Source organism: Channa argus, chromosome 20 (assembly GCF_033026475.1).
Source record: "Channa argus isolate prfri chromosome 20, Channa argus male v1.0, whole genome shotgun sequence".
Taxonomy (NCBI): Eukaryota; Metazoa; Chordata; class Actinopteri; order Anabantiformes; family Channidae; genus Channa; species Channa argus.
Window position 1 is genome coordinate 17,814,548 of NC_090216.1, and position 20,896 is coordinate 17,835,443.

Below are 20,896 nucleotides of genomic sequence, written 5' to 3' on the forward strand. Positions count from 1 at the left end.
TGTGATGAATCCTCTTCTCCAATTATACCTGCAAACACCAATTGTCTCTTTCCAATATTATTATGCTTTTTATTTTCTAATAATATTGATGGAAAAGCTTGTCATAATGTGAATTGTCGTGCAGGAGGTAAAGCAGTCATCCACCAATACCCCAGTTGCTGGTTTGAGCTCAAAGTGTTCTTGAGCAAGACGCTGAACCCCAACTTAGTTGCTCCCGATGAGCATTGGCCATCAGTGTGTGATTGTGAGTGTGAATAGGTGAATGAGAAGCAGTGTAAAGGCCTTAGAGCACCAACCAAGGTAGAAAAGCGCTAAATGAGTGCAGACCATTTACTTAGGGGGACTTGTTAAAGGTGCAAAAAGCTTAGCACAAGAAATAAACTGTCACTTTTAAAGGGGCAGGGAGCGAGGCCAAACCAATTTCTTTTATGGAAATAAGTGCACATGGAAATGTGGTTTGCGTGATCATTTCACAAATGCCCAGATATTTGGGTATGCCATTAGCTCGTTCCAAATGCCTTCTCTATGACGACTGGTCCATGAGAGAGTAACAGTAACTAGAGCAGGCTTTTACAGTCAGGTCCCTTCACTCCTGTTATGGGTGGCGGTTGACTAAGAGATCTGGTGTTTAGTAGAACTTGCTTATCTGGTCAATACTGTACGTCCCTGCGTTGCCATCCCAGCTCTATTACTGCATATTAAGACAAGTGCAACCTTAAAAAGGGGATGGTTTCATCTGACTTGAGTGAGGATAAGTTTCATCTTGTGGCATAACCCCCGGTAAGATCCTCTTTGTTTGGACTGTCTTTCTCTTTGCTTCCACTGATCCCTCCATATTATCCTTTTTATCCACTAGCCTTTCACTAATTCTCTGTCTCTGTTACCTCATTTAACCTCACTCCTGTTCTCTCTCTTTTACACTGTGTTAACTAGTTCATCTTCTCACCAAAACAACACATTTACTCTTTCAAATATGTTAGGATAGACACAACATTATGATGCGTGAAGGAACGCAGCATCATTAAAATGCAACAAGGGAGATTTAAGTGTTTTCAAAAACAAATGATAGAACCACAGTTAGTTGTCCTGCAAGTAGCAATGCCAGGGTTTAAGATAAGAAAAGATAAACCTTTATTTGTCCTACAGTGGGGACATTTGTACAGTAGTTAAATGGATAAAAAGAAGGATGTGATGTAATGTGATGTAATATCATGTCATCTCCATTGCATAATAAATTCCAGCCAATGCAAAATCTGAAATGTATGGTGCATAAAAATAATACTGGAAAGAATTGACTGTACAGCATGTACCACATCAGTAAATGAAAAAAATTAGAGCCACGGCTGTGTTAACCTCCAGGAACAGGATAGTGCCCAGGCATCTGAGCAACGCTGTGTTCAGCTGGAGAAGGCCCGGCGTGAGCTGGAGCGACAGCTGTCAGGTCTGTCAGACCGCCTGGAAGAGGAGGAGGCCTGTTCAGCCCAGCTAGCTCTCCACAAAGACAGGCTGGAGGCTGAGTGCAGCAGCCTCAGACGAGATCTGGATGAACTGGACGCTGCCTTGACTGTGGCTGAGCAGGATAAACAGGTACATTACTGCATTTGATCTTCGGCAAAGGATGCTACTGTATCTTGGAACTGATAATTCCTTTTGTTGTGACTGGTGGTTGCTACTAAACCTGTCACTTGTGTAGTTTAAATGAATTTAAACAAACACATAGTTTAGTTAATACAGTTAGTGTATTGAAAGCTTGTTATCGTGCTTATTAATTTTAGGTCATGTACAGTTTGAATATACATTCTGCCAGCATTCGAACTAACATTTGATTTTTGAACAAAAAATGAGTGGGCAGAGCAACAGGGGACAGTTTTTTTGATTCACAACCTTGTAGTTCATTACAAGTTTTATATCTTTAGCTTGGTTTTATAACGTTGGATAAAGCCCAGTAAGGTGTTTTGCCCTGGTTCCAGGCTTAGTGCTAAACTGTGTTGGCTGCTGCCAGTAGTTCCCTGTGTGACATACATCATGGGTGAGTGGTGTCAGTGTTGTTTTGACTCTTAGCAAGAAACCAAATAATATTATGCTCTGAAAATAGTTTTCTTACTCAACAGCCAGCAAAGTTAGTGAAAGACAAAATCTGAGTTGATGAAATCTTCGTTTGTTACAGTTCTTTCCAATAGTATGGTACCAAGTATACTGTACTCAACACTACTCTGCTTTTTTTGCTCTTCCATTTGACAGATGTTGTGGATATTACGTGGTTTCTGGTACTTTGTGTGAGCAGAGCCGGTAACATGTGGTTGAAAACGTTATAAGTTGTACGCAGTTAGTACCACTGACTTTCTGCATTAATTTGTCCTAAAATGTGGTCTGGTTTTTCTATAAGTCATAAGTATAGACCGAGATATTTTGCTCAATGAGGCTGTATTTTGCCTTTTTGTATTTGTAGTCATAACTTAGCTGTAACAATGGAAAATCATTGTGTCTCTGTCTGCTCTGTCAACTCTGGTAAGAGGCAAACCTGTAGGTTTTCAAAGCTTTCCAGATTCCCAACGGTTCCATGTAGAAATGTTTTCGCTCCATAAAAGAACCTGTGTTTCAGTCAGCATGTCCCCAACATATACATCACGCCCACAGGCTCTAATATTATACGCATGACTCTTGAAGTTACTAACACAAACATTTTCATTCTGTGGTCAAATTACTTTGACGTTTAGTATCACTGGCTTGCTGCATCACCCAGCTACTACTGAGCACAGGCTGATAAACAGCCACCCTGATATTCTTCTGTGAAGATGAACTCTGGAATTTTACCTGTTCAGACCCAGAGGCAGCAAAGCAGCTCCACGCTGAAACTCACCCTACTTCATTGTGGGGACTCCACTTAGCAATTAGACCTGTGGTCACGTGGTTCTTTCAACCTACACTTTGAACGTTTTAATGATGTTTTCAGGATGGGCAAGAACAATAGAATCATCTGTATGATTTTAACCAAAGAAGATTGTTTATTTGTTGGAAGTTAGATGAAGGTGTGACTGTGTGATTAGACAGTGAAACCCATAGCACGTTTATAACATCACGACAGAAATATGAGCTAGGATTCATATAGTCTGTCTCAGTTTGAACTACTCCTTCCTGCTTGATGATTGCTGCTTTATCCCTTCAAGGCGGTGAGTTTTTCCATGCCACGATGAACCACTGTCTCCTGTAGGTAGACAATAACAAGCGAGGCTGCCCTGACATCCCCATTTCAGCCCCCTCACCAAACCCCTTTATCTATTTCAATGAGGTGCGTTAAAGGATTAAGATGCTATCTTAGTTCAGGAATGCCAAAAGAATTTACTGTATTCCATACAGTGGACCACGTGAAGACAGACAAATTGTTTTTACTGGCACAAGATGTTGTGGATTTAGCCTCAGCAAATTTACACAGATTAATTTAATCTGGGTCACAATGTTAAAAAACCACATTCTCAGTTTATATAAAATTTTTCTGGGCTAATAGATCTTGCACTTGGAAAAATACTGTAGGAGAGAAATGTGAGGATTCTGGCACAATGAATGCAACAAGACCAGACCTGAATGATAGCAGAGTTGACACATTGGGATTCCAAAAAAAAAAAAAAATGACACAACAAAATGTGTGGTATGCTGTCATTATGGAAGTGATGTTTTTGATCCAAAGGAAGAAAAGATCTGTGCGAATAGTATGTATGTATGTATGTTGGACATGTACAATGCACTCCACATGACCCTTTTTGAAGAAGAAACGCACAAAGCGACACCACCTTACATCTCAGTCTGCTGGCTCACATTTGCAGTTCAATGCTCCAACATATTCTAAAGATCACATTTGTCTCATTAGGTCCTCATGTCTCCAATAGAAGCCAGGAATCCACATCAAGCTTTGATGTTCATTAAAAAAAAAAAAGAAGCAAAATAGTAACATCTGTTTCTGTCATGAAAGGAGATAATTGTTTTATGGTGGGGCTGAAAAGTCAGCCCCTGCCAAATGAGGCTATCAGGGTTACCCACCTTGGAGGAATGAATATTCAGAGGGCAAGCTTGTAACAGAGATAGCTTAGAATGGAATTTGTGCCGACAAATGACATGGATGCTCATGGTTTTTAGTGAATGGCTTGGTGAATTTGGAAAATGTATTCTGTATTGTACTGTATGGTCCATGAAGCTACTGTATGTACTGTAAAGTGCAGTCAGAAACATCCCAAACCTGTAAACATTTTCTGTCTCAGTCATCAGACCTTGAAGTTACGAGGCTGTTGGAGCAGCTGTTTCAGAAGGATGAGGCAGTGCTAAAGCTCCAGAAAGAGAAAGACCATCTGGTGGAGCTCAGCCAGGTGAGAGCAGAGTGAATTTTGTTTTTTGAGTAAGGGTAGGGGATGCCGGTACAATATGCAGCGAGAAAGTGCTACATTGTAATTACGGCAATTTAGTATTACACTTTTAGGGAGACACATGAAACAGCATGTAGCAGCAGAACCATTTATGCTGAAAGCTGTAGCATATTTTTTGCCTAAGAGTGTTAGTGTATTTTAAAGTATATCTGAAGGCTAAAGCTGTCACACACATTTTGGTCATTTTTACACCTTTATTGGAGTGATAGAATATTGATGACCAAAAATGAGGGGAGGGAAATAAGAAACATAGGTCCGTGGCTGAAGTCAAAGTGTGTTTAATAAAGTGGAGTGAACCACTAAGTTTTCTTCTACCAGAGACGTGGTATTTACAGATACAAAGCTGTTTCTGAGCTACAGAGGACAATGCAACACTGTTGTCACAGTGATTGATATATGGCACGAAATCAAAGGTACAACAAAAGTTATCTTTAGTTCATTTTCATCCTAAGATAATTGAACAAATGTACAACTTGGCTTTGAGGCAAAACTAGTGGTCAAAATGTCTGCAACCTCTTTGTTTCCATTAATTAGAAATGTTTACTTTTAGCACAGTATGTCCCGTGAACATTTCTACATACCTCAAGCTCCTTCAGTTAAAAAAGAACAGTTATAATAAATTATAAAACAATGCAATGAGCAATGACAGTCTTACTAATTTGACATGGACAGCAACCGTTGAAATTAAAGTGTGCTGCAGATTTGTATCAATAAAATCAATAAAGTTTTAGTCTTGTTAGACTCTCTGGGAGAAACGACGGTTTAAAATAGTAATGTCCCAAATGTAAAACCAGTTTTGTATACAGGGTTGGAAACTGCCTTTGTGTACACATTCTTGGAAAACTTCTCCAAGGCTACACCCGATACCATGTTAACCTCACGTTGATTGAGCAGTTTAGTGAATGGAACATAAGGTACAGTAAGTAAGTAGCTTCTACACTTATATATTCATGAAGACAGAACAAAAATCTGATGGTAAATACTTTGAGATGTGACTGAAAGCTCTCGAAAAACCTAGTAAGGGCATCTTGACACGTTTCCAAAGTTAAGACGTAAGCCTATAGCACAGAGCCAGTTACAGAAAAGATTGATGTCAGGCTCAGTGTGAACGGTGTAAACCACATCTATACCAGGCAGCATGTCATTCTGTTTGGCTTCATTGCTGATTGTTTACTAATGTAATCAATAGCCTTGTCGTATTTATCAGAGAATAAAGCGATTCCTCACATATTGCTGAGAATGCAACATAAGTTGAGGAAAACAGAAGCATATGGCCCGAAGAGCTGCCAAGTGGTTCCTGATCCACATGCTCCAGATCAGACAAACCGTGCCATACTTTCAGTGCAGATGCTGTGAAATCCAAAGACATCTTAGTCCTCGACAACCTCATCCTGCTCCCTGGCAGCTATAGGAGGCCCCACTTTCTCAGAGGCTTTGACCAACAGTAGCAATCTGCTTCCCTGAGCATTCTGTGGGAACAATTTAGCATCAGGCCTCATTATGCTCCTACTGTTTGTTGAACATGTCTGACATTTTGCATCTGCAATGCAACGAGAAGTTTGTGAAATTCAAAGAGAAGATGAATTGTCTTGGCGTCACAGGAGGTCTTACAGCTGTTTTGGTGAGGTTAGGTAGCAATGTTCCAACCCTTCTGTTCCTATTTGATCGAAAGTCAGAGAGAAAATGTCTGATCTATCAAACCAAAGTGGAGATGACTTTGCAACCAAAACAATTCGTTTCCAAGCACCAATGTGGCAGACAGATGGATGTGAAGCAATACTGTTGAGGATCTGTGATTATGGGACACATATGCAGCCCAGGCTCAAACATCTTTTTTATCGCAACAGCAGGCCATCGAGGACCTGCAAAGCGAAGAGGAGAAAGTGAACCTGCTGACCAAAGACAAAACCAAGCTACAGATGCTAGCTGAGGATGTAAGTACATACTGCATTATGTGTATTTACTACTTTGTTTAGACTGACGTATATTTTTCCTATAGCCCTGCACAGTTTATTTCATCTCACGCATTTTTGTGTTTTTCATTTAATTTTTATGCTTTTGGAAACTGCAACAGTTGTTGTCAGAATCAGCTACGTTCAAAGCCTTAGTGTATTAAATTAAGCAAGGTTACGTTTTTTCTGATTACGAATTCCAGTTTTAAAGAGAAAGACTGCCTTGCATTTGAGTGCAAAAGTTTGCATCCTCTTATTTGGAAATGCCAAAAATTATTTTTTCACAACTTTAATACATATTTGGTTAGTACGTTTCATATTTTATGAGAAATTGTTTTCAAAATTGTTTTCAGAGTAAATTTTCAATTCATTTTTCAAGCGGGGATGAAAAATTCTTTCTTAGGTTTGTGCACATTTAGCTGGGACAAATGTTCTTTCATCATCATAAGTAACAAAAATGAATATGAGGTGACTGTGGTGCAGTCAATCTTACAGTTGTTGGTTCGATCCCCGGCTTCTCTGGGCAAGTGTCCACGTGTCCTTGAGCACTGAACCCTAACTCAATTGCTCCCGGTGAGTGTTGGCCAGCTACATAGCAGCTCCCACATCAGTGTTTGAGTGTGTGTGTGTGTGTGATTGTGAGTGTGAGTGGGTGAGTGAGAAGCAGTGTAAAGCACTTTGAGAAACATTTGCAGCCAACTGTATATATTATTTTCAGTTTATATAGATAAGATTGTATTTGAGTAAATCCTGCATTAACACATTTTCTGGGCACCTGGTCAGCAGCAAAAGTCTCTAAATACCACACTGACATATTATAACTGTGTGAACCAACCGGGGTTTCGTCTGTTTTTGTTAATGTTGTGTATTGTAAGGTTAATTACATTAAGAAGTATACTTCTGTGTACTGATGATGTCATTAATGACTCATATAGCTTTGATGTTTGACTGTATGCCTTTGAGACGTCCCTTCAGTTGTCAAGAAAACAATGCATAACAATGGCTTGTTACAAGAGAGTTCAGTTCAGCGCAGCTATTGAAAGGAACAGATGTGGCCAACAAAAGACAGTAACTGGAGCAAAGGAACTGACTACAAGATAGTGGGGACCTGCAACGAAAGAGAAGGGAAATGTTCGGTGTGTAGCTGGGAACTCTTTCCGTGTTCTGTGGATTTAGGAACCACTTGGTATTGATTCGTGAAGGTGTTTGTAAAATTTCTATTGGGAAACATGTATTGTAGATTAGTCTGTTATGGGCTAAGTTGAGAAACATGGACTACAATAAATACAATGATTTCTGGAGTGGATGTTTGTTGGACCACCGGATACGAGTCAGATCAACCTCTAAAACACCCTTTTCATCAATAGGCCAAACCCATAGCCACCTCAGCATTTATTTAGAGTAGTTCTAGTCATTATAAGCCATTAATCCTTTAAGCTTATTGGTATTTTTGCCCACACTTGAGAATATTTGCTACTGTTCACTGTATCTTTGTGAAAAAGCCATAATCTAAAGCACCATAACAAGACAATAGTGTATTTTGCCTGATGAAAATGCATCAAGTTTCTTTTTTGCTTCTCTTCTATCACTGACTTGGTCATCAGCCCCCCCAAGTATTACCCACTTTCTCCTCCTACAAAGCATTTATCCGCAATTCAATGTGGAAAGAGATAAATGCCTGTACACCTGCTGTGGTCCCAGTAAAAAGCCTCCAATAAACCAACTGCTACAGTACAGCTAAGTAGCACGTTTAGCAGCTCCTCAACCTTCTCTGTCAGTCCAGACATCAAACTCCAGCACCTTTTAAGAATGAAATGCCAGGCTACTGCCAGCACCTGTTTGGGTAGAGCTCAGTTTTAAGGGGTGAAAAATGTGAATTGTTTTGGATGGACAGAAAGCCAAGCAGAGAGGAAACACACGTATGGATTTAGCTAGCTTGATGTAGATGTAGTCTTCATCCAAACCGTAATATATATTCTCTAAAACCTACAACAATCAACTGAAAGGCAAACAAAACTGTAGAGTTGAATGTTAGCACTTACCCCAATAGATCTGTCAGTTTACATCAACCTTGTCATCAGTGATTAGTGCTGCTTTATAGCCACACAAAATGACAATAAACCATTTAAATCCATAGGAATGTACAGGATATAATGTAGCATGCAAAACAAAACAGTCGATCAAAGGATCTGACAGGACAGTGCTAATCAAAAGTGTTTACTGTAAATTCTACGGTAAATAACTGATCATAACAAACCGATTTTTAAGCTTTCAATGTTTAAAACACCAACATGCTGTTCTAACCTATGCGTCCAGCAGGAGAACACATACTGCTCACATTAAATGCTGTAGTTTAATAATTTTAGGGTCATGAACTGACTATTTGACAGTAATATGAGGAATGGAAACTTGGGGTTATTTGACTTAATTGTAACCCTGTTAGCCAATTGGCCTTGGCAAATCTGGGGAAACATTGAATACATGTAATTCTACGCATAAAAATTGTCAAATGTAATAAATGCTCAATATAAAGAATATTTATTCTTGGCAGAAAAAAATAGGCTGCGAAAGTTCAGAAAACATTAGTACCAATTTTAGCCTCAATTCAGCTGAACCCTACTTTTAACTATAATTTCTGCATCTGTGATACATTATAACCATTTTATCCTACATTTCCCTCCTCCAGCTGGAGTACCAGCTAGAGCAGGAGCGCCGTCAGCGTGGTGAGGTGGAGAAGAGCATGAGGAAGCTGGCAGGTGACAGCAGATCTGCACAGGAGAGCCTGGGAGAGATGGAGAAGATGAAGAATGGTCTGGAAGACCTCATCAGAAGGTCAGTCAGTGACATAGTCACTACGGGGCAGCAAAGGAGAAAAACTCCAATCCAGCCAAACAGTTATTTAGTTATTTATTCATTGACGTTTTAGATGCTCAGGCTTTTTTCATTAGTAACACAAGTAAGCTGACAGTTTACTGCATCTACAGTAACTGTCTTGACTTGGCTGGATCACTGTGCAGCTGGTTCAAATGTTCATGATTTCCAGAAGACAAATTGTGCTGACTTCTCATCCGAAACCACCAGTAGGTCACATTTTTTTTGCTTGTTCAGAGAAGTAGTTCAAGATCCAATTCATGGATAATCACAAAATGTTGTATAGACAGTCGTGGTTCCCAGATGATGATGCCCCACTGCTTCTACAAGGTTTGCATGTTTGTGCTGGAGAAACGTGTGTCAACCCCTGTTACAGTTAGTGTGGTTTAGTGAGTAGAGACATTTACAAGGTAAATGTAAGTCTGGAGAAATGTGCACGTCTATAAATGTCTAGGGACATTTTCAGGTAAAAGTTTCTATTTGTCTGATATCATTTACCTGTAACTGTCTAATATCACAACACTGTAAAACACCATACAGGGATTTAGTGGAACTGACTTCTCTGTAACTGTGGTAACTAAATGGTTAAACTATTACCTCCAGCCAGTGATCATGAAAAAAAAATCACCAACATTTTCTCAAGTGTAGGTTTATTCCTGTGATGATGTAGGCTGTAAATTTACCTCATAAACATTTACAACAGCCTACAAAAAGATGGAAAACCTGGTCAATGTGCTTTTGTGTGTGTGTGTGTGTGTGTGTGTGTTTGTAAGAGAGAGAGATTTATTCTACTCTTAGAACATGTGCGTGTGACAACAGGTCTTATCTTCTGTTGTCTATGGACGTTGCTAGTCTGATCATATCTAATAACCCCAGGAAAGACACAAACTAAAGGACTTTTTTTTACATTTTTATCTAATTCTCCCGTCCTTAGGCACTGTGGACTGTGGAAGGCTGTAATGTAATACCTGCACCACAGTCCAGTAATCTTGAGGTGTCCACTGCCCTGAGGTGTTCACTAACTTCCCAACATGTTGCCGTCTGCCCTCTGTAATATGAGGACAAATGGAATTATTCACTGTACGTTACCTTGCAGCAATAATCAACTGAGGACGGAAAACACACAAGCTCACGCCAATGAAAGAACAATATCATCTCTGTTATGAAGTTAAAACTTGTTCTTGGCATCAGTGAACTTCTTATTACTCCTATATTAATAATGTGAGTGACTGTCTTTGTTGCTAAGGTGTCATTTTTCAAACACTGCTTATTGGGAGAGAATCTGTCACTCACCTCGTGTCAGCTTTATATTAAATAAAGCTTTATTGGCAGAATGCTTTGATCAGCAATATGTTGTCTAAAAGTCGCTTCATATCACTTCATATTCACCTTCTAACCATTTTAAATTACTTCTGCTTGATTAATAAGCTTTTGGAGCGTATCTATTTTATTTATTGTAATTTCATAATGACAGCTACCTGAGGCCCTGGGCAGATTGTACAGCAGAATGTAGTGGGTAAGTACAGGGAGGACTGGGTGCAGCAGAGTGGACTGATTTCATGTCTCTGCTCTGCTCACTAGGCTTTAACAAAATATGCATCAAATATCACCTACATATCTCTAAGACAATTCACATGCTTTTCATGATGTCAAAAATGCAATCCGCTCCAATGCAATCACGCAGGCTACCCAGAGGTTATTGTGTCATACTCACAAAATCATGGAGCTAAAACAGATTCCTAAGGAAACACAGCTGCTATTGCTTTGAATGGACTTTTAACTTTTCAACTTTTGACTTTTCATTTAACAGTTGGTAATTTTAGCTCTATTAAAGACACTTAGAAAACATAGAAGATGCAACTCCAGACGTTTCTAGCTTTTTCTTCAGGTTTTCTGCCATCCCAGTCCCACAGAGTAGCAGGCAAATGGACCAAAAAACAGATAACACATCAATAGCTTGACTAAACCTGGTGAAATAAATAAGTTAGAGGTATGTAAGTATGTAACCTTAACGTAGTGGGTTGCGTATGTTCTGTGGCATCTGTCCAACTGTCAATCATGTAGTTACTAATAATCTCCGTTTGTCACTGAAGGAAGGATCTGGAGATCAACTGTACGAGCTCCAAGCTAGAAGTGGAGGAGGCCCTCAATGCTGAACTGCAAAGGAAAAGCAAGGAGCTACAGGTCAGAATTTACTGTTGTACAATTTATGTTGTGTGTGAAGAAACTTAGTGCAAAGGGTTTGTGAGAAATAATTATCATTAAATTGTCGTTCATTTAAGGGCATTTACATTTACATTTAGTCGTTTAACAGATGCTTTTATCCAAAGCGACTTACGAGTGAGGTACAAGGCAACAAAAATCTAAGTCAAGGAGAAAACATCAAAGCAAAGTCCCATCAGAAAAGTGTTCACAGTTCATGAAATGTAAGTGCAATTTAAAAAATAGGTTTAAGTGCATAGGAAGGTGCTGAAGAGTTCTGTTTTCAGCAGTTTTTTGAATATTGGGAGTGAGTTTGCTGAGCGTGCAGAGTTTGGTAGCTCGTTCCACCATCGTGGGATCATTGAGCTGAAGAGTTTTGCTTGGTGTCTTCTGTGTGATGCTGTGGGACCACCAGGCGTCGTTCAATGGCAGACTGCAGCGGAGGGGAGGGATTGTAGACCTGAATGAGGGAGTTGAGGTAAACAGGAGCGTCTTGAGACGCTGTAGGCAAAAGACAGAGCTTTGAACCTGATGTGAGCAGCTACAGGAAGCCAATGTAGAGATCTGAAGAGGGGTGTGACATGAGTCCTTTTTGGCTGATTAAAAATGAGGCGTACGGCATTTTGCATCATCTGCAAGGGTTTGATTGCGAGGGGGAACTTTAAAGCTTTTCACCTGCTAGTTTTCCCACCTTACTAAACATAGTAAATGGTAAATCTTCTGCACTTATATAGCACTTTTCTACCTATTGACACTCAAAGCACTTTACACTGCTTCTTATTTACTCATTCACACTCACAATCACACACACATTCATACACCGATGGGGGAGCTGCTATGCAGCTGGCCAACACTCACCAGGAGCAACTAAGTCGGGGTTCAGTGTCTTGCTCAAGGACACTTCGACATGTGACCGGAGGAGCCGGGGATTGAAACAACAACTGTGAGATTGGTGAACAACAGCTCTACCTTCCTGCGCCACAGTTGCACAGTCTGTCCATAGTCTACAGTTTATTTTATTACAGTGAACACCAGTTATATTGCATGTGAAGGCTATTGAAAAAATAGACATATTGGGCGCTTAAAGAATTATCAGCTTCTTTGGGAGGCGGCTTGAAGGTTAAGAAACCACACTCAGCAGAGTATGGATCCATCTTTGTACTGCACTTTGTACTGGGTGACTGTGGTTGATCTTACCTTTGGCTCACAGCAAACTGGATCGACGCACTGTTGAGGAACAGTTAAAAGATCAAACCATATAAATGTGTCAAAATGAGCCTAAATCAGTATTTCAGCTTATGATCTGTATGAGTTTAAACCAATTGTGCAATGTACAGACTATTATAAACTTCATCACGAATAACACCAAAATCCCCAGGGTTATGGAAGGAACTAAAGGAGACGTCAAAAGAGAAATTCAGCTGTAGCTTATAGAAAAGTTGAGAGATGCATTCCAGCCTTTCATCACAGCTGCTGGGCTCTGCTCTATGATTGGAGCAGTCACTTTACAGCTCCATGCTTGTTAGGAGGTGGTTAAAGCACAGTGCCTGCTTCCAGACCTCTCCATTCTCCTCCACAGGTTTCATAGGAGAAATTGGGTGTAGTTTGGGTCAACAGCTTCCTCTCATATGAAGACATTAATACACACATTTTGTTCCAGTTTCTGATTACTACTAATTGTAATGCAAAAGCAGGACTTAATCGTTCATTATTGTGCCAAGATTGATTTCCGTGTCACCACTGTTATAGTTTATTATATTTTCCTGGCATAATATAACAAAAACGAAACCATAGTGCAGAGGTAATGTTTAGTGGATCAGTGAGAAAAGACATTGTTGACTTAAACAAGATTTTTCATTTTCATTTCCAAACAGCTACTGTAAAAACCGTTGCAATTTGGAATAAACACATGCAACCTGTGTTACCCAGGCGGCATTGCAGTTTGATTCAATGCTTTGTCCTCCTTCACATGGTTGTGTTCAGTGTGCCTGGGGGAGGGAAGCAACATTATCAGTGACCAATCAACAGGGCACGTGAATGAGCTGTTAACGTGCCTAAACGAATCACTGTCCTCCCAGTCACTGACCCCCATTTGTGGTAAAGCTGAATATAATACAGCTTTGTTTTTTCTCAAAATACACAGACTTTAATAGAGTGGATTCACTGCAATGTTGAAATTTTCACCGTTCAGTCAATAACAGTTTTCATTTCAGCAGGTTTTGAAATCAGAGGTAGATAGGTAACGGTAGGTAATGTCCCAGGAATATAATACGACAGAGTTTCAGTTTACAGGTTCATAGTCAAAACTTTGACTATGGTCAAAAGTAAAAGAACTTGTAAAGCCATGCTTAACAAATTTTAAGGCTTGATCTACCTACTGATAAAATCAATTGCTTTTGGCATTTCGCCGAAGCGAAACATTTTCCGCACATTGGTTTGGAATGTGTTTCCTGCTGCAACCCTCCCATTTTATCTGGGCTCAGGACTGGCACTAAGGTCGCCCCTGGTGGCTGGGTGGGGCCACACCTGTTGGGTCGGGATTCAAATTCGTGGCCTTCTGCATCCCAATCTGATGCTCTACCACTGAGCCATCAGGCCCACTCGATCCACATGTTGATATATCTTACGTTTATTGAAGGAGTTGAGGAGATGTGAGTTGCAATGAAAACTAATAGCGCACCTTTATTTAAACAACAAAGAAAGCGTGATGCAAATGCCAACGAAGCCAAGAAACAGGACTGCTGCAGAGCAACACATGTATGAATCACGTCTCTGTGTAGCGTTTTTGTTTTAATCTTTTCATAAAAGTCAAAACTTTCAGTGTTTTCAGTTTTTCCTGTTTTGAAAATGTCAAGGTACTGTTTGCTATCAAAGTCCTAACTGGAGCTTTTAATAACGGAACCAGTAACTTTGTGAAATAATAGTTAATAGTCAAAATGCATTTACTACTTGTAGGCTACTGATTTTGGAAGTGCAACAAAAAGAAAAAGACCTGATTACACTACTTCAGCATGTGGTGAAATCCAAAGTTTGACAGAGCCATCAACTGCTGCCACTGGTACACTGACTATAACCACAGTGGAACACAGACTGCCACCAAGCTAAATCTCAAACGCTAAGGAAAAAAGGCTTTGGAGTTGTGGTGAAACAAATTATTATTAACATGTAATTGCTGGTGTGCGCAGTGGAAAACCACCACAGCAATGATTACATGCACAGTACGTGATACCATGATGTTACCATTTCAAAGACCATTTAGTGTTACTGTTCTGAAAGTCAGACATGATCACTGTATCGTTGAGATTAGAAGAGCATTGTTTGTCGCTCTATATTGTTTTTGGTGCTGGATTTGCTCTGGTGTTTAGTCTGTATCTTGTTAGGAAGACAGTAAAGTTTATACTTAGGCTTTTCCTCAAGCGTTTTGTGCCATCCAGATAGAATAAAGCTAGTGTGAGAGCTTTTATCAGTGTGACTGGGGCATGCTGCAGATAATGTGCTCTTTGAGTCTCCCAGAAAGAGAGGGACTCGGACAGAAAAACACTTGGGAAATAGATGTTTTAAAGTTTGGGTAGCTTTGCTGATGCTTCTGGAAGCCTGATGTTTCCTCCAGAGGTTTGTTGAGAAAAAAAATAAAGAATGTCTTTGTTTCTTGAGGACAAGCATGTTTTCACATTTACTGTAACTTTCTCCCTATCGCACAATGAGGCTATTATGTGTGTGTGTGTGTGTGTGTGTGTGTGTGTGTGTGTGTGTGTGTGTGAATATTTCTACTCCTCCCACTGATAAAGATGCAGGTGGATGCTGGGCCAGCTGATTGGATAATCCATCTCATCAGTCGCCCCCTCGCGTCTGGTTGTGACGTAAACATTAACGTCGTCACAGATGTGGAATTTAAAGAGAGAGCTTGGTCTGTCTCTAATGATGAAGACACCTCCTCATCTCTGTTTGAAAGGGAGTGTAAAGATCTGCTGCTCTGAATTATTACAACAACATGCGCTCCAAGGGTTTTAGTACATGGTCATAAAGCAACTTTACTCTGTCATAATGCTGCAAAAGGGTCATCACAGCCTGTGAGTAGAAAGCTCAGCCATGCTCTGTAGCTCGTTTGCTTTATACCAGATGTTTCCCGGTTGGTGTCACATCAGATTGGGGCAGAGTGTTGAGGACAGTCTGACATTCAGGTGATCCTGTGTGTACTGTACGTATCACTTCATAGATTCTAGAAACGTAAGCTGTCAATCTATTTTTAGTAGGTATTATTCAATTTGAAGCAGTTGTAACAGTTTTTCTAAGATGGCTGATTTTGTTTTAAAAGCTCCATTAAAACTTTTTTCCTTCCTTGGTGAAGGCAAAAAAGGCTATGAACACAACAGTGAGATATGAATTAGCCTGGTTGTGTCCACAGTAAAGGATGAACTCAGCCACAGATCTGTAAAATAGCGATCTTGTGTAGCATGTGTTGATTTGGTCATGTTGTCACAAACCATTGGCTAAAGACCTTGACAGCAGCCCCAAACCACAACAACAACACTGGACATTTGTGGGAAAAACTTGCAGAGCTTTTCCAAAGTATTAGCTTCTCCATATCTGCCATTTATGTTTTTTTTGTTTTTTGCTGTTGCCTAACTGGTGTCAACATTAATATCTTTGAGTGTTGTTCTGGCTAATGTATATCTGCCGCTGACGGTCAGGGATCCATACACCTGATTTTGCCCTTTAACCTTTAAAATCATCCAGGCAAACACAAAGTACACAAGAGTGTTTAAATAAAGTGTTTTAACAAATATGCCAATGACTGTTGTTAATCCATACAGTGAGTATACATGGGCCCTTAAACAGCAGCTAGCACTAACATTTGAGTCAAAATCAATTGTCCATCCAGCTTTACATCTTTCTGCTCTCCTGCAATCCACCGGCATATGCCAGGTTTTCAGGTAGTCCTTGTTAAAAAAATTACAGTAAATTAGAAGGTTCCAAAACGTTCTAATCCTGCAGAACCTTTTAAAAGTCTGGTGACCAGTTCGGGTTGGAATTGTTCCTCGTGTTAACTCAAGCTTTCGGGATCACAAGATCCTCCCAGCAGATGCAAGCGATAAGTGTACAAAACAGGTTTAAAAACGCTATCTGAAGACAATAATAGGATTCAACCTTACAGATAAGTCACAATAGGTGACTAAGTTACAGTGTCTCCTTTCACTGCCACTCAACAGGAAAATGCTGTTCCAGGAAACACAAAGAGGGATATTTATGCTTAAAAGACTTTAGATACACACGTGAGGATGGAACAAGGACTGTGCTTGTTGTTCTTGTTGTTCTTGGACTGTGATAGGGGCCCTATCACTTCTATTGAACAGGGTCTAGAAAAAGATCTCTCAGTGTGCATCTGTGCTGAACAGATATAGTGACTAATCATCTGATTCCTACAGTACAAGGCTTTGACCATGTTGTCACCCATCCATTCAAACAAGCTTGTTTGCTGTTGAAGCCTGTTCGATGCTATGACTACTTAAACACACAAAGCCTGTAGATTCCTACATTGCTGTTATGTTAGGATGTGTGGACATTATGGTGGACTTACAAGACTATCCTCCTGCAAAAAAACCTCCTTTGGGTGATCTGGACAAGCATGTCATTACGACCCACAGTTTATTGCTAGGCGACCTCTTACAGCTGTAGTAATTATGACAGGAAGTGAAAGCCAGGTGACGTAGCATATGGACGACTTTAGGGAGAGGTTGGGGTGGATGGACAGGTCAACAAAACACAAGACTTTAATATGAGAGACCACTATGTTTCCTGTTTCCATCCAGGAGTCATGACAGTCCCACAATCTTAGCCTCGGGTTTATTATTGTTACCATGACTTTGAAAGTCCTCTGACCGTAAGCATGTAATTTATATTCAGTCAAACTAAAATCCTTTGTGTCTAACCCTAACTAAACGGTTAACAGCATGTTTATTATTACTGCCATGACAAGGCTGGTTCGCCAACCTCGGGTACAGCACATTTTTAGGGGTTTTATTGTTACCATGACGATCGAGGTCCAGTACGCCTGCCGCTGCTACATCTCCTGTAAGTCGTATATGAGAGAAGAAACAAATAACCTTCGGCATATGCTGGTTTCGGTTGGAGGACTTATTTGGCTTGGAAACTGGAGGAAACTCACAGGACATAACTGCCTACGCTGCTGAAACATCCCCTCAGACACCAGCAAGGAGACATCAGCGATGAGGCAACATCTGATTGTAATTTATAGGCAATTATTATGGTTTCAGTGTTCAGTGGAGGAAAAAAGAAAAGTTTAGGCACATGCAGTTATGGAGATCAAACCATCCAACCCTTCTCAGCACACATTGCTCCAGAGAGTGGAGTTGTGGGATCATTTAGACTTAATTTCATTTTAAAAAGTTCACAAATCAACATATAAATGTTGTCTGTCTAGATAAGTAGTCATAATTGCAGCCTGGCTCAGACGTCTTAACACTGTCAGTACAGTATGATTTCTGCAAAGGCAGTAGAGCCACAAAGTTTATTTTGAGGCTGTCGGAAGAGGGAATTTAACAAGAAACAGATATGTGAGCAGGGAACAGTGAGAGACAGAAAGAGGCTGTGCATGCACATGGGGGTGTGGACAGCAACATGCCGGAGGGGAAGAACGCTGCATGTGCATGTATGTGTGAGTCGGATGTGTGTATGAGTGTGTGTGTGGGACAGTCAGTCATTCGGTCAGTCGGGCTGCTGCTGCCTCACCATGGCTGTTCTCTCTGCAGATGTCCTGCGCTGGCACGTGAGTTTTTATTTAACTTTTTCTGTCTCTCTGCTAGAGTTTGCTTTTAAAAAGTGGTGCTAGTCTATGGCTCAGTGTCTCGACTCTGGGCATAATCCTTTGACATTTGTATTAAATTAAATGTACTCAAATGAATTCAAATCAATAGCTTATGGCCCAGCTGCTAGATGATTCCGTGTCCATGTGTTCATTATTCCTCTGCAATGTCTGGGAGCTTCATGTTTGATCTATGGTACCACATCAGTTGGTAAAGATGTTGTTGGGGAAAATAGCCCTGGGCTACACGCTGTGTCGGACATACTTCCTGACACTGAGACACAGATAGAGACTGGAGATACTGCAGAACATGACACAACATGGGAGGATGCAGCTACGTTGAGAAACTAGCAATACATCTTTATTAGCAGTAGAAAACTCGGCTTTGGCGTGAGATGAGCGGATCAGATATGTAGTGTTGGTGGTTTATTTGGGTTGGATTATTGTGATTTTTTTGAATCCCGGAGCAGAGTCCAATAAAACAATATTAGTCACACAAGTGCACACAAATGGTTTTTGTCAGTATTGTAAGTAGAGGTGGGGGGAATTCTAAATGTTTCTAAAGTGTCTAAGTAACAAAATAAGTACCAAGTTTTAGAAGATGACACCACTGACTGTACTGGTCACTGTAATGAATCTACAACAATGCATCACGCAGATTTTGTGGGTGCAAGGTATGATTTGTGTGTAAAGCAGGTTCTGTTAAATAAATATAGTGGGGTAAGAGTTTTAATATTAACTAATGTGGAATTATAAAGAGGCATGAGATTGAGCCATGAGTTCATATTTGTAACCAAGTACATGTTCTTAGTTACTTTGCATCAGTGTTGTACCCAGAAGTTTTTGTGTTTCAAAACCATCAGCAGTACATTTCTGTCATTTGGTAAACAAACAGCATGTTTTACAAGTCTGTAGCTCAGTTGGTAAAGGCAGCTGACCATTGACCACAGGGTCAGTGGTTCGCTCCCAGCTACATGTCATAGTGTCCTTGGGCAAGACACTGAACCCCAAGTTGCTCCCGGTGGGTCAGGTGAGCACCTTGCATGGCAGCCACCGCCATCGGTGTGAGAGTGTGTGTGAATGGGTGAATGGGAATCAAAGCGGTATATAAGTGACTATTTACCATTTACAATATCTCCATGTCAGAAAATACATTTGTCATTTAATAAAAAAAAAGATTTATAACTATTTATTTTATCATCATCATTATCACATTCAGAAGCAGCTAATCAATGACACATCATAACCTTCTACGATGTCGTTGTAAGCCAGTGAAACGACAGCTGGGAAAAAAAATGTATACTGTATATGTTCAACAGAAAATGAAGGCTTGAAGCTAAAAACTGATGTTGCACAATTATACTGGATAATTTATTAAAGGAACAGTCTTTTTAACTCCAGTGCTGAACAGGCATCATGACTAATTATCTAATACACCTACAGTACGGTTGTTCTTCGGAAACCTTTCTGTGGACTAGACTTTTACATTTATGTTATCAACACTATCAAATTCAATAATGTTTAAAAGCATCGGGTTTTTTTTGTTGACCACTGGTACTTTACACCAGTATTTGTAGTACAGGTAATTGCATGTACTTTTCGTTTGATTTTAAGTGACATTTCTACTTGCAAGTACTTGAGTTTGACCTGACTATTAAGTTCATGTACTTCTAGCATCTCTGGTTTTATAGTGGTTGTATGTAGCCCCACCAGAATGATGTGTCTATTACACAGACTGAATTTGTATCATTTCGACTTGTACACTGTATATTCACACCTTATTGCTTTAGGAGAAAGCATCAGTTACTATCAGCCAGGACTCTAAACCCAAGTTGAAACAAACACATAACAAATTCCTCGAATGCCATGAAAATGGCACCGATACTTTTTGGTCTCGATGACCGGACATAGCAGACCCAGCCCTCAGTCAGAATACAGATAATAACGGTGGCTACAGACATTTTAGCTCTAAATTGCTACCTGGAAAAAAGAATGCAGAGCCGTGCCAGATCCCCAGAGAATACAGCGTGCATGAGACGGCCTCACCACCACCACCACCACCACACAAGTGCTACCCTGAAATACCAAACAATATGTGGAAGTGACGCCCCATTTGTTTCTTTGTCAGACTGATAAAGGCTTTGCGAAACCAGAGGATAACAGCTCGACTTCAGATGTCTGTCGTGTTTCTTTCCCTCTCTTTAGGCCCGCATTGAGGAGCTGGAAGAGGAGCTGGAAGCAGAGCGGGCCATGAGAGCCAAGGTAAGCTACATCTAATGCACTGTAAGGCACTGTATGGCATCTCCTCTCGCCCTCCCTGAATGAAACAAACAGCAGATGAGCCTTAAATCTGGCTGTCAGGCTGCAGGGCAGTGAAGACGAGCAGCGCTGGGATCAGCTTGGCTCTGCTGTAACACTTAGGCCTGTGGTGTTGAGAGCAGTCTATGGATTGGGGGCAACGTTTCAAAGAGAGAGAGAAAAAGATTGCCGATGTGTTGGCAGCCAGTGGAGTATGTGTGTCAGCGCTGTGCCTGTAGTCAGCCCAAACCATCTGCACCTGGGATAATAAACTCGGGGGGGGAGAGACCTCGTTTTTCTGATTAACATACAGGGCAGATGCATACAGGGAGCCC

At 40.4% G+C, this 20,896-nt stretch overlaps 1 protein-coding gene across 5 annotated transcripts in view; it reads left to right on the plus strand.

The window, feature by feature from the left end:
- The window catches only part of LOC137105567 (putative uncharacterized protein MYH16), a 48,982-nt gene that overhangs the window by 18,287 nt on the left and 9,799 nt on the right, over positions 1-20,896 (plus strand). For 4 of the 5 annotated variants that reach the window (XM_067487956.1, XM_067487953.1, XM_067487952.1 and 1 more), the window contains 6 exons: positions 1,360-1,587; positions 4,254-4,358; positions 6,263-6,349; positions 9,054-9,199; positions 11,332-11,422; positions 20,469-20,525. In XM_067487956.1, the coding sequence (XP_067344057.1) occupies positions 1,360-1,587; positions 4,254-4,358; positions 6,263-6,349; positions 9,054-9,199; positions 11,332-11,422; positions 20,469-20,525 (714 nt within the window). The remainder of the gene's footprint in view (positions 1-1,359; positions 1,588-4,253; positions 4,359-6,262; positions 6,350-9,053; positions 9,200-11,331; positions 11,423-20,468; positions 20,526-20,896) is intronic. The other variant, XM_067487955.1, reaches the window with a different exon arrangement.